The sequence below is a fragment of the Gracilinanus agilis genome, chromosome 4, assembly GCF_016433145.1.
Source record: "Gracilinanus agilis isolate LMUSP501 chromosome 4, AgileGrace, whole genome shotgun sequence".
Lineage (NCBI taxonomy): Eukaryota > Metazoa > Chordata > Mammalia > Didelphimorphia > Didelphidae > Gracilinanus > Gracilinanus agilis.
In genome coordinates, this window is record NC_058133.1 from 510,459,062 (window position 1) to 510,473,590 (window position 14,529).

Here is a 14,529-nt window from a genome sequence, read left to right on the forward strand (position 1 = left end):
TCCTACTAGGCCCCTGTGTTAACTTGCTTCATTTTCCTTGTGGCCTCTGAATCTGAGCTTTATTTCACCTATCTGGGAGAAGAGAATTTCCAGGCATAAAACAAGGGATTTGTGTCATAAGCTCTAAAGCTGGAAAGGACCTCCGAGGTCATCTAATCCTGTTCATTTATAGATATAGAAACTGAGGGTCCAGGGAGGTTATACCACTTCTCCAAGCTCACACAGGGAGGCAGCATCGGAATCGAGGATGAATCCAGGGCCTCCGATTCCTGAGTCATTGATCTTTCTGTTGCAGCCCCTGCCTCCCTACAAGATGGTCTCCACAGCCTCTTCCTGCTGACAATTCATAATCACTATGATTTCAGAGAAAACAGAAAGGTAACTATAATTCTACTTTTTTATTGATAAATTTTTTTTAAAAAGTGTTTCTTTCCAATGAGCCCAGTAAAGGGAGGGCTCCAACTCTGACAAGGAAAAGCCATGCTGGGGCAGTCAAATCTGAAGAAATGATTCTGATTAAGAAATGAATCGGGGTTTGTCTAAATCTTCTGCCCGCCTCCAGCTCCACCATGCAGAGGGAAACTGAGGCCATAGCCTGGTTGTTCTGAAATAACCAGTAGCTGACCTCCCCAGACCAGACTACGGAGAAAGAACAAAGATAATGTCAAGCATCCCATCCCTCCTTTCCCCATCTCTATCTTTATCCCAACACAGCTCACTTAACATTTCTGAGCCTCAGTTTACTCTGAAAAAATGAGGGGCTGGAATGGATGGTTTAAAAGACATCTCCCCATCCCTCTCCCCTCATACTGCTATAATTCTTTGAAAAGCAGCTCCATTGGGGGAGAGGGGCTACAGTGCCACCTTCAGGGCCCACAAGCCTAAGCTCCAATCCTGTAGTTTTAAGCTCTCCATATCTTTGCTGAAACAAATTGTTCCTTTCTTAGGGGATTCTCTCCCATCTCCCTTTCTGGGCTCTTGGGCAGAGATGGTGGCTTCCCTTGAGCAAAGATCATCTTTCCATGTCCATTGGGTCGCCCCTACTCCATTACTCCCTCTCCTTTAGGGTCTAGCCTACAGAGTTGTAAGAGATCAAAGAAGTTATCCAGTCTGACTCCTCAACATGCCTGACTAGTGGATGACTTGAGCCAGTGCTGGAGAGTCAACTGTCTCCCAGACAACTCATTCCTTAGTTTTAATTATTGGGAATCTTTCCCCCCATACAAATAACTAAAACTTGTCTCTCTCCTTAACTCCATCTATTACTCCCAGTTCTGCTCTCTTAGGCCAAGCAGAATAAGTCCCTCTTCCATAGGATAGCCCCTGATGACAACTATCATCTCTATCCCAATCTCCTCTCTTCTCTCCATCCCTCCCAATCTTTTCTCCAGACTAAATGCACTCAGGTCCTTCAACTGATTCTTACAGGGCAGAGTCTCCCCATTCAGGTCACCCTCCTCTGCATTCCTAGCATTGGGGAGGCACTACACAATGTACCCCACTTCCCCATTCCTCTATGATAAATGGCTCACATTTGTAGGACAGCTGGCTGGGATTAGGCATCAGTCAAGGGGGTGCTCAAGGCAGAAGACATGGCATGGAAGAGGCCATTTACAACTTGAAGTGGTGACTTTGGTATCATTCCCAGAGGAGCTCCAACCATTAAGCCAACAGACTGCTTCCCTGGTCATATACCCCAAGAATTTTGGTAGTGGGGTAGCTGAGCCCCTGCTCCTTCTGGTTTGGTGTTCACTGTCAACTCGAATTCTCCCCGGACAGGCTTATATGAGAGAATATGAGCTATGAAAATGGTGCAGGAGATACCAGGGGCAAAGGTTGCTCATCCCTGTCGGGCAGTAGTGTTGCCCTCAGCTCTGTGGTCACTGGGGCTCAAGTTTGAGCTCCACATGAGCTCTGGGTGGAAACTGAACGGTCCCCCCTACATGGGCTGTATGTGCTGTTTTAGGTGGGAGCCCCCCTGTTAGTGGTGGGTGACATCGATTTCTCTCATGTGCCCCCTGAGCAGCTGAGTTCTGCCCCAGGATGTCTTTCCCTCCTCCATCCCCTTCCCTGGGGAATCTAAGGTCTGCATAGGGCATGAGGAGGGCAGGGAGGAAGCATAGATCATCTGTTTCCCCCAGAGTTGCAGCCCCATTGGGGCTCAGAAGACCTTGGCTGAAAACCCTTTTAGAAATGCATCCTGGTAAAAAAGCATCTCTGCCAGAAGGCATTTTTCTATTTTTGAAAAGGAAATAAATCCCCCTTTGCTAGCCCTGGCTGGGTCTCCCCTCACCTTCCCCAGCCTTTGAGAAATGCATAGATTATTTTTTTAAAACCAGGTTAAGGTAGGGTGGGGGGCACTCACTCAGGCCCTTTGGGAGGTGGGTAGATGGGAAGTTAAGTTCTGAGGTCAGGTTCTCCCCACTGGAGGGTAGGGCCTTGAGTTTCCCAGGCATGGAAATCTCTTCCAGATTCTCTCACCCTCAGGACTTTGGTGCCATTACATGCCTCTTCCCCACATACCATCACCTCAGCCAAGGTGCCTCTGGGTGGACACCTTCCCCTTCACTCCTTGGAGATCTACTCTCCAGGAGAGAGAAGGATCATAGGACCAATGGATTTAAAGCCAGAGGGGAAGGGACTTTAGAGATCATCAATTTGATCTCTCCTTCCCCATTTTACAGACAAGTAAACTGAGGCTCAGAGAGGGGAAGGGACATGCCCAAAGTCACATAGATAGTAAATGATAGGGCTGGAATTCCAACCCAGGTTGTCCTGTGCCTCCAAACCCAGGGCTAAAGACCCCTCCTCCCACCACTGGGCTGGGGAAAGGAGGGAACAACCGAGCCACCCAGTTATAGGAGGGAGCTGATGGAAAGAGATCATCCCCCGTGGCCAGGAGGGTTCAGATCATCTTCATGTTGAATTTGCGGGCGCCCCCTTGGCCAGCCGCAGCAGCCGGCCCATCCACCTTGCGGAAGGAGTACTCCACGGAGAAATTGCTCTTATGTTGCCCCCGGCCTCGGCTCCATACAAAGAGAAGGAGAAAACAGAAGAGGACCACGCCCAGAAAGGTGATACACCCCATGGCTGTGGACACCAAGATGGTGGTCAGATCCAAGGGGAAGCGGGGCGACTGCGTGTCATTGTGAGCAGCCAGGTCCCCCGCTTCGCCCAGCCCCAGGGTCCGGTTGGCCCCGGGGCGCACCGTCAGCGTGGCGAAGTACGTGTCGTTGCCGCCAGCGTTGCTGGCCACACAGACGTAGGTGCCACTGTCCTGGGGCTGGACCTCTCGGATCTCCAGTGTACCGCCCACCAGCATCCGGGCCCGCCCGTCACTGGCCCCCGTCACCACTCGGTGCTGTGGCGTCACCCACGTGACGCTGGGCTCGGGCTCGCCTTCGGCTCGGCAGAAGAAGCTCACCGCCTGGCCCTCGGTGGCCGTGACGTGCTGGAGCCGCCGCTCGCGGATCTTAGGCTTTCGGCAGACAAAGTACTCAAAGAGCGTGGAGTCCGGCAAGTCGCGCAGCGCGTCCCCACGCACCTCGGCCGGCGTGGCGCACGAAGGCAGCCGCCCGTCGAAGTTGAGGGTCTTCCTGCGCTGCACGATCCAGAGCAGACGACAGTCGCAGGCCAGGGGGTTGCCGTCCACCCGCAGCGTTTCCAGGGTGTTGACCGAGTGGAAGGTGCTCTCCTCCAGCGTGGCCAGGAGGTTGTTGGACAGGTTGAGCAGCCGGATCTGCCGCAGGCCCAGGAAGGCCTGAGGCTCCACCACGGCCAGCAGGGCGCCGGCCAGGTGAAGCTCGCGCAGCCGCACCAGGTCCCGGAAGGAGCCCCGGGGCACTGTGCTGATGGGGTTGTAGGACAGGTTGAGGGAGGTGAGGTAGGCCAAGTGACGCAGGGCAGCGGCCGGCACCGCACTAATGTTGGTGTAGGTCACCGACAGCGAGCTCAAGTTGAGGCCTTGGAGGCTGCTGGCTGTGACCTGAAACAAGGGACAGACAAAAGAGCCGAAAATGCAGAATTAGAGTGGGAAGGGGCTCTGGACATCACCTAGGCCTCTCCCTCGCGTTACAGATGGGAAAACTGGGCGCCCAACTTCAGGGGAAAAGAAAACCCATCCAGGTCTTTTCTTCTGCCACTCTCCGTCCTCCCCTGCCTGGAAGGAAGCATGGAAACGATCTGATCTCAAGACTCCCCATCTGCAGCCTGCCTACCACATGTGGCCCTCCTGAGATTTTGAGCAAAAGTCTCTCCGCTAATTAGCTAGCACACACCAATCAGTGGGGGCTAAACATCTGCCTGCCACAGCAGTTGTGTAACTACCTTCCACCAGATGTCATGCCAGCAGCCCCGGCTTAATTAGTAATTTAAATGGAGCTGAAAATAATTAAATAGATAACGAAAACCCCACATATGGATTTCTAATAATAATATTGGAGCTGGAAGGGACCTTAGAAAAAATGGAATCCAGCCCGGATGGATACCTTTTACAGATAAGGAAACCAAGGCATAAAGCAGTGGAGGGACTTCACTACTGCCAGCAACACATGTAATAGGTAGACGAGTTTGTCCAAGATTACAAAGGAAGTTAATTAAGGGAAGAGTCTGTACTTAAACCCTGCTCTCCTTGACTGTCTACTAACTATACATCACAGTCCCTGCTTGGATGCTGCTGACCTAGTCTAATCCTACGTTTTATAGATAAGGGAGGTGAGACCCCTGCATGCATTTTCACAGGCCTGGACTGCTCTGGGTCCTTATCTCTACGCCTTGGTCCCCCTGTCTTCCTTCACATCCAAGCTAAACTTGCTCCTTTCCCAATCCCCCTCAATTCTAGTGCCTTTCTTCTGTTGTCATCCCATTAGACCGTGAGCTCCCCAAGGGCAGGGACTGTTTTCTGGCCTTTATTTATTATATATCCAATGCTTAGGTACATCTTCTTGTGGTTCAATCATGTCTGGTTTTTCATGATCCCATTAGGGTTTGTTTGTTGTGGTGTTTTTTTTGGCAAAGATACTGGAGCAGTTTGCTATTTTCTTCTCCATCATTTTACAGATGGGGAAACTAAAACAAACAGAAATAAGTGACCTGCCCAGGGTTACACAGCTAGTGAATGTCTGAGGCCAGCTTTGAACTCAAGTCTTCCTTTACTCCAAGTTACCTGAGTCACCTAAGTTGCCACCTGAGGTACATGATAAGTGTTGAATAAATGTTTGTTGAGTTGACTTGCCCAAGGTCACATTGCTAGTAAATGGCAGTGTCAGGACTTGCATACAGGTCACAAGAGCATAGATTTAGAGCTGAAAGGAACATCAGGAGTCATCTAGTCCAGCACCCTCATTGTACCAAGGAAAATGAGGTACAGGAAGTGAAATGACTTATTCCAAGTCACATAAATTTTGAAACCAGAGTTTGGTTCCAAATCGAAGGTTCTTTCTATGTTCCTATACTGCTCCTACTTCAGAATTGAAATGAAAATTACTTGAATCATTTCTTTCTTTTTTTTTAAACCCTTACTTTCCCATCCTAGTAACAATGGTGAGGCAGAAGGGCAAGGACTAGGCAAATGGGGTGAAATGACTTGCCCAGGGTCACACAGCAAGGAAATGTCTGAGGCCAGATCTGACCAAAGTCCTCCCAATTCCAGGCCTGGTGCTCTATCCACCATGCTACCTAGCTGCTCCCTTTTTCACTTAAAAAAAAAAATCAAAAGGGCAGCTGGGTAGCTCAGTGGATTGAGAGCCAGGCCTAAAGATGAGGATCCTGGGTTCAGATCTGACCTCAGATACTTCCTAACTGTGTGACCCTGAGCGAGTCACTTGACCCCCATTGCCTAGCCCTTACCACTCTTCTGCCTTGGAGCCAATACACAGAATTGACTCCAAGAAGGAAGGTGAGGGTTTAAAAAAAAAAAACAAAACTAACCCAAAGGGGCAGCTAAGTGGATCAGGGCATCAAACACCTAGAAATAGTAGGTCCTGGTCTCAAATCTGACCTCAGACACTTCCTAGCTGTGTGAACCTGGGCAAGGCACTGTCTAGCCCCCCAGAACCAGTGATTTTCAGACAGAAAATAAGGGTTTTAAAAAATCATAATAAATAAACCCAAAGGGTCAGCTGAGTGGATCAGGGGACTGAAAGCCTAGAATCAGCAGATCTTAGGTTCAAATCTGGCCTCAGATATTTCTTAGCTATGTGACTGTGGTCAAGGCATATAAGCCCCACTGTCTAGCCCTTAGAACCAATGATTCTCAGACAGAAAATAAAGGTTTGAAAAAAAATAAAAAAACCCAAGTCATTTTTCCAAAAAGTTAAAGGATTTTTTAAAAAATACAGGAGGGTTTTTTTGGTCCCTTTAACATCACCTGTCTCATCCCCCTGGAAAAGCCAAACCCACCTCCTCAAGCAGGGGCCAGTTGTCAATCTCCAGATGGAGCAGACCTGGCAGACGGCGGAAGTTGTGCTCCTCCAGGGCAGGGATGCCCAGGTAGCGCAGCCGCAAAGCTCCTAGACTCTGGAGGTGTGCCAGTGACTCCCCAGACAGTGTGGTGAGGTTACAGCGCTCCAGTGTGAGCTCCTCCAGGGCCAGCAGCCCTGAGAAGGCCCGCTGGGAGATGAAGACCAGGTCGTTGTCCCCCACCTCCAGCCGCTTTAGGTTTCTGAGATCCTGGAACATGTGGTCCAGCAGGATGACCAGCTTGTTCTCGCTTAGGTCCAACAAGGTGAGGTTGCCCAGCTTGGTAAAGACCCCTGGGGGAATGAGCTTCAGCTGGTTGCCCCGAAGGCGCAGGGTCTGCAGGTGCAGCAGGTTCCCAAAGGCGCCCGGTTCCACGTGGGCAATAATATTCTCACTTAGGTCCAGCTCCTCCAGGAGGGGGTAGGGTGCCAGGTCACCAGGGTTGAGGCAGCGGATGCGGTTTCGGCTTAGCTCCAAGATTCGAGTCTCCGTTGGGATGCCCTCTGGGATAGCTGTGAGACGTCTGCGGTGGCACACCACGGACCGAAGCTGGGGGGCACACTCGCATCGGGCTGGACAGCCAGCCCCCGGAGCCCCGTTCAGGAGCACCAGATGAAGGCTTAGGAGCTGAAACCAACATGTCATGGTGTGGAACATGGTCTTAGGGCCTTGCTACCATTCTCCCAGGCACCTGTGGGAGAAGAATACAGAATGTCTCAGTGTATTCCTGGGAGGAACCTTACAACATACGACACAGAATCTCAGAGGGAGAAAGGCCCATGGAACACAGACTTTCAGAGCTGGGAGGGTCCTCAGAATAAAGGATGTCAACCTTGGGAGGACCCTTAGGACACAGGATGTTAGAAGGGGCACCCAGGTAGCTCAGCGGGTTGAGATCCAGGCTTAGAGACAGGAGGTCCTTGGTTTAAATCAGGCCTGACACTTCCTAGCTGGGTGACTGTGGACAAGTCCCTTAACTAGCTAGCCCATACTTTTCTTCAGCTTTGGAACCAATACCTAGAGGGTAAGGATTAAAAAAATAGAGGGTAAGGATTAAAAAAAAAATCATGGAATGTCAGAACTGGGAAGGTCCTCAGAACACAAATTTCAGAAAAGGACACACTCATAGGGCCCTTGGAACAAAGACTGTTTCAAGGGTGGGAAGGAGGGAGGGAATTTGGAACTCAAAATGTTAAAAGAAAAGAATGTTATAAATAAATAAAACGAAAACAAGGAAAGAAAGAAAAAGAAAAAATTAGAACTGGGAAGATCATCCCATTTATTGATTCAAATAAAGATTATACTCACAAAGATATCATTTATGGCTGATGTGGAAGTGCATCTATGGGAGTGAGAGTGAGTACTTCCTTTCCTGTAATAAGTGACAGAGAGATAACAAGAGAGGAGAGCCACTCATCCTAATTTAGGTCGCCAATCCCTATAAGGCAACTTGGCTTAACTTTGGGGGGTGGAATATACTCTGGCTCTTTGGGTGTTTGTTGGGAAGTATTTGTACCAATTTTTTTAAAAGAGAAAGGAAGAGAAAAACTGGATTGGAATCAGAAGATCTAGGCTTGCGTCTTTCTTTTGGGGCCTTGGGCAAGGCCCTCACTGGACCTCAATTTTCCCTTCTATAAAATTGAGAAGTTCAACTAGATGACCTGGTTCTCAGTTCTGTATCCCAGCTCCCATATTTGACAAATGTGGGTCTTGTCCAAGGCTGCATAGTTGGTAAACCATAGAGCTGTGTCCTGGACCCAGATATCCTGAGGCTCAGTCCAGATGCTTTTCTTACTACATTTTAGGGGCACATGGAGTGGGGCATGGCCAAACGTATTTGATTTAGAGAGATAACACACAGAGACAATCCACACCAGCTGTCAAAACTCTCAGCGGGGCCCATAGCTGTGGACCAAATATCCTATCTGCACAACCCCACTGCCTTCCATTGCCTCCCCAAAGAGATATGAGGCCTGAGAAGGCCCATCTTTATAGTCCTCTTATCCAGACAAGCCTTTCCACCTCTGCCTTTTCTCAACCCTTAGAAGTCTTAGGGGCTCGCTATACATAAAAATGGCCATTGCTCAGACAACTAAGGTGAAGAGATTATCTGGAAGACATCTTGGGGAAGGGAAGAAATCTTTCTTGGATCATCCCTCTCCCTGGAAGTTTCATCCCTTCATTCATTTAACTTTTCTGAGTTCCCTTCTGTGACTGGCTCCATGTTCTGTATGATGGGGGACTCAGGAGACTAACAGATTCCCTAGCAATAAGTTGTTCCTAAGCAGGTAATAATGAAATATTATTATAATGATCATCGCATGATGATCAATATAATGAAATAAACCAAAAGGTCAGAGCAAGAAGGGACCTTATAACATAGAACATCAGAGCTGGCAGGGGCCTTAGAACACTGACAAATGGTGACTGCTGGAAGGGACCATCTAATCCAGCCTCCCACAAAGGCTAGAAAAGGAAAGGACTTTCCTAAGGTCAAACAGAAACTGTTGAGGGAAGGGGAACTTCAGGAGCCAGCATCCTAGAGAGTCAATGAGAAAGGCTGACCTCGAGGCCAGGCGGCCTACCGCCCCAAGACATCGAGGCAGGCACCTTCCACCCTGACCTCAGCTTCTGTGCATCCATATACCCAGGGATCGCTCCATACCATGGCTGCCCTTTCTTCTGAACCTCTCAGTTCATCCACAGAGAGGGTGGAGACGGGGCGGTCCCAGCCAAGCTGCCAGACAAGAACTGACAGCCACTGCTGCGGTGTGGCAGGGCCCTTCCGCTTGGCTACCTCCTCACCCAACTCCCTTCCCTTTCAGCTTCACTGAGTGGCTATTTTTGGGTGTCCTGTCAGCTGAAACACCCCCAAACTAAGGCTCCCTTCTTCCTCTCAGCCAAGTCTCCATTGGGCTCTCCCAGGACTTCTAAACAGATTTCCTACTCCAGCCAAACTGGTCCCCTTGTTGTCTTGCACACAGAATGTCACAGTTGGAAGGGCCTTTAGAATCCCAAATATAAGAGCTGGGAGGACCCTTAGAACAAGTAATGTCAGAACTGGGAGAGAGACCTTAGAACAGAGAATGTCAAGGCTGGATGGGAGCTTAGAGGAGAGAATATCAGATCTGGGAGAGCCCTTAGCACAGAGAATGTCAGATCTGGGAGAGCCCTTAGAACAGAGAATGTCAGAGCTGGGAGGGTCCTTAGAACAGAGAATGTCAAAGCTGGGAAGGAGCTTAGAACAGAGAGTATCAGAGCTGGGAGGGAGCTTAGAAAAGAGAATGTCAAGAGCTGGGAGGGAGCTTAGAACAGAATGTCAGAGCTGGGAGAGTCCTTAGAACAGAGAATGTCAGAGCTGGGAGGGAGCTTAGAACAGAGAATGTCAGAGCTGGGAGGACCCTTAGAACAGAGAATGTCAGAGCTGGGAGGGTCCTTAGAACAGAGAATGTCAGAGCTGGGAGGGAGCTTAGAACAGAGAATGTCAGAGCTGGGAGGGAGCTTAGAACAGAGAATGTCAGAGCTGGGAGGGTCCTTAGAACAGAGAATGTCAGAGCTGGGAGAATCCTTAGAACAGAGAATGTCAGAGCTGGGAGGGTCCTTAGAACAGAGAATGTCAGAGCTTGGAGGACTTTTAGGACACAGAATGTCAGAGGGCTCCTGGAACACAATATCAGAGCCAAAATGGAACATAAACCATATAATGTGAGGCTTATAAGAGATCTTTATAAATCATGTAACCCAATCCTGTCTCAGGCTTGATCTGACCTCTATGTTACTTATTCTTTCTTTCCTACTTTCACCATCAATCAGTAAACATGTACTAAGCACTTACTATATGCCAAGAAATGTGCTAGATGCTAGAGATACAAAAACAGCTTTGGTCCTCAAGGAGTTTACTTTCTAGCTCCCCCCATCCTCCCCCCACACACTTGTATGCAGAGTAAATGTAAGGTAGTTTAAGGAAGAGGGGCATTAGCAGCTGAGAAGGCTAGAAAAGGTTTTGTGTAGAAAGTCAGTCCACAAGCCTTTATTAAATGCTTACTATATTCTAGGGCAGCTCGGTGGTATGGTGGATAAAATGCTGGTCCTGGAGTCAGGAAAACTTGAGCTCAATTTCAGTCTCAGGCACTTACTACTTTTATGACTCTGGGCAAGTCACTTGCCTCAGTTTCCACATCTGTAAGCTGGAGAAGGAAATGGAAAACCATTCCAGTAATTTTGCTAAGAGGGTCACAAAGAGTTGGATATAACTGAAAATTACTAGAAAACAAATACTGTGTACCAGGCACTTTCTGAGTGATGTTCATGCCCTAGTCTTGAAGGAAGCAAAGCATTCTGCTAGGCAAAGAACCGGCCAAGACATAAATATGGGGGCAGAAGATGGAATACTTTTTAGTGAGGAATGGCAAGAAGGTAAATTGGTCCAGACTAGAGGACAGGAAGAGGGAGGAACATAGAATGAGTTGGGGAAAGTAGGTTTGTGGCCAGCTGTGAAGGGCCTGACCAGAGAAAGTTGAGAGTCTAAAAGGAGTCCTTTATAGAAAAAAAAATTCAGCTGGAGGCATGGCAGGTAGGGAAGATGATGAGTTCTGTTTGGGGCTTGTTGGGTTCAAGATGCCAATGGCTTAAATTCAGCTTAAAATGCCAGATCAGACAGTGAGTGATGTGGGAGCAGAACTCAAAGAGGCTTCACTGAATATATAGATCCGGGAATCATTGGCATGGAGATGGTAAAATTGGTCCCACAGAAGCTGAGGAGGTCACTGCCCACCCTGCTCTTCTCTATTAAATCCTATTCCAGTCTTCTCCAAGAAGCCTTCCTCGACCACCTAGCTGAGGGATGCAAACCTTGGATGGCCTCTTGAACCAGCATGTGGCCACCAAACCTCCATTGCTACAGCCAAGCTTGAGAGAGCGTGCCCCACTTACATACATGTCACCCTGACTCTTATCCATGCTCTGCCAGCTTTTTCTGTACCCAGGGACTGCAAGGCCTCAGGCAGGTCCAGATGGTCTTCTACTTCTAAAGATAATTAGCCAGCACCGAATGGGCAGCCACAAGGACCCAAGCTCCCTGCCGGGAAGGATGGGGGGAGGATCAGTGAGTCAGTCTAATAAAGGGTTGCTTTGAAATGGTGCTGGGACAGCTGCAGGTCCTTAGGGGTGATGGGGGAGAGCCAGCCTGAGTCCCTAGTTAAGGGACCGAGGCAGCCAAGAGCAGTGAGGGGAAAATCTGATACTAAAGCCAGGAGGAAATGGAGGTTAATGAGGAGAAAAGCCATGTGGGGCAGTGGGAAGCCAGCTAGGTTAGGGATCACAGGGAGGGTTTGGGCATCAGTGCCAGTTCTGAGTCTTCCTACCTATGTGACATTAGGAAACAAAGACCTCTGCAAAATGAAGGGGTTGCATACATATAAAAACATTTATTGCAACCCTTTCTCTGGTAGCAAAGAAATGGAAATTTCAAAGGTGCCCGTCAGTCATCAGGGAATGGCTGAACAAGTTAGGGTGTCTTCATGGAATGGAATACCATTGTGCCATGGGCAATGAGGGAAAGAGCCATGTCAGAGAACTCTGGGAAGACTTGTGTGAACTGAAACATGGTGAGAGGACCAAAACCAAGAGAACCATTTGTGTAATAAAAACAACCCTCTGAAAAACTCAGGAACTCAGATCAATTCCAAAACTTACCATGATTTCAGAGGACCAATGATGAAGCTCGCTGCTGCCCACCTCTGATCAAGCAATCAACATTTATCTGATATGTGCCAGGCACTGTGCTAAGCACTGAAGAGAAGTGATGGACTCAGGGTATAGAATGAGACATATATTTGGGGCTATAGCTAATGCAGAAGTTTATTTTGCTTCATGACACATATTTGTTCCAAGGATTTTGTTTTCCCCCCTTTTTTTCAGTCAAATGGGAGGAAAAGTTTTTTTTTTATTAATTGAAAAAAATAGAATTCAATTAGAAGAAACAAAACAATGGAATTGGATTATCTGTCCTCCAAGGTCTCTTTGAGGTCAAAAATCTTTGCTTCTATAATTTGCTGAAGAAAGTAGGCACATTTAGCTGCAGGAGGACGATGTGTGGGGCAAAGAAGTGATTATTTACTGTCTTCAAGCATTCAAAAGGCTGTCACATAAAAGACTTATTCTGCTTGGCTGGAGAGGATATAACAAGGATTGATGGGAGGCTGATGGAGGGATTGGACATAACTAGGATGGAGAAAGGACTGAGAGAGAAAAAGAGGTATTCTAGATTTGGAAGCAGAGGTCCTGGATCCAGACTCTGCTCTTTCAATCTCTGTGCCACGTTAGACTGGTCATTCTCGGGACCTCAGTTTCCTCATCTGTAAAAACAAGGCAGTTGAATGAGAGTCCTGGAAAAGATATAGGGAACCATCCTCCTCTCCTGGCAGAGAAGGGGAGAATTACTAGGAATGAATGAATTAGAAAAGATACCATGTATTTCTGCTCAATTGCTTTTCTTTGTTCCCAATGAAGCGTTCAAGATGGTAGTAGTATAAGAAAGGGAAGGAAGGAACAAGCATTTGTTAATGTGCTTATTTGTTCATGTGCCTTGTGCTAAGTGCTGTACAGATACTACCTTGGCTAGTCCTCCCAACAACCCTAGGAGGGAGGTGCTTTTATGACCCCCATTTTTATAGTGGAGGAAACTAAGGCAAACAGGTTAAGTGACTTGCCTAGGGTAACAAAGCTAGTATGAGTCTGAAGCTACTCCAAACCTAGAATGCTACCCACTGGGGAAGATTTTTCCAGAAATAACTGATATATAAACAAAAAATAAACATTAATAATATGCATTTTGTTTTTTAAAAAAAAGTTTTAAAAGGGTAGGATTTTTAAAATGTACTTTTACTCCCCTGCCTCCAATAACAACAACAGAAATGAAGGCTCTGTAGGAGATGATGGCCTCTACAACTCCTAGCTCTATCATCCAGGATACAAGGGAGGCTCTGTAAGGACAAAGCATTTTTCAGCTTAGTCTTTGTATTCCCAGTCTGGCATCTACATCTGGGTCTTATACATAGCAGGTGCTACGGCGATCATTGTTGATCTGTTAAGCTGCATCCCTGCCTGAAGCCCAGGCCCTGGGAACCCCAGCAGTCACCAAGTTCACAGGCTGCTTCCAGTCTACAGCCACCCTGAGATCTGGACTATTCTCAGTCAACAGGACTGTAGCATCCATCTCCTGAATGACCCCCATACTTAGCCTCCCTTCTCCCCCAGTCCCTCCTGCACAGACAAGGTCCTAGCCACTCTGATGTTCTCTGTCCTAAGGTCCCTCCCAGCCCTGACATTCTGGGTTCTAAGAGTCCTCCCAGCTCTATTCTAAGGCCTCTTCCAGCTCTGGCATCCTAAGTTCTAAAGACCCTCCCAGCTCTGACATTCTGGGTTCTAAGAGTCCTTCCAGCTCTGACATTGTGTGCTGATGACATTCTGTGTTCTTAAGGCCCTCCTAGCTCTGACAGTCTATGATGCATTTTATGATTTCAAGTCTACCCCTGACTCATCCAATTGTTAAAAACTGCCTGGCACAATTCTTTATTCCCTCCTGCTTCTTTCCCCAAGATCCTGTCAGGCTTTTTTTTTTTTTTTTTTTTTTTCTTTTGCTAAGATGAGAATAGTACATGTTGTTTCCCACCACAGGGTAAGAGATTTTAAACATACAAAACCAACCTAAAAAGAATTCTCAAATATCTGGAGGTAGTACCAGGGTGTCTAAGGCCTTGAATGCCAAGTCCCAGAGTTGCAAGAGCCCTTGGAGTTCAGTTCACAAGTGAACAAAAATCACCTCTACAGCATACCTGACAAGTGGCCATCCAAACTTCCCCCTGTGGAGCTGTCCATCTTCCAGACATACCCCTCCCTCCCCTTTACTCTGAGATAGTTCTAATTGTTGGGAGTTTTTCCCTTCATTTAACCCTAACTTTATTGCTCAAAGATCTGCCCTGTGGGGCCAAGCAACACAAATCTAATGCAATCTCTCAAATAAGAGTCTGTGTTTCTTCCTTCCTTCCTTCCTCCCTCCCTCCCTCCCTC

The 14,529-nt window shown here is 47.9% G+C and overlaps 1 protein-coding gene across 1 annotated transcript; it reads right to left on the bottom strand.

Annotated features, from left to right (window-relative positions):
* Positions 1-2,905: 2,905 nt before the first annotated feature.
* On the bottom strand, positions 2,906-7,116 carry LINGO3 (leucine rich repeat and Ig domain containing 3). Its single transcript, XM_044676533.1, has 2 exons — positions 6,400-7,116; positions 2,906-3,985 (listed from the first exon to the last, which is right to left on the bottom strand). The coding sequence occupies exons 1-2, from the start codon at positions 7,114-7,116 to the stop codon at positions 2,906-2,908; spliced, it is 1,797 nt and encodes a 598-aa protein (XP_044532468.1).
* Between the last annotated feature and the right edge of the window lie 7,413 nt (positions 7,117-14,529).

Coding starts and splice junctions, on each gene's coding strand:
- LINGO3 (XM_044676533.1), bottom strand. CDS start 7,116: ATGTTCCACACCATGACATGTTGGTTTCAGCTCCTAAGCCTTCATCTG. Junction 3,986..6,399: donor ACTGGCCCCTGCTTGAGGAG/GTGGGTTTGGCT, acceptor CCCTTGTTTCAG/GTCACAGCCAGCAGCCTCCA.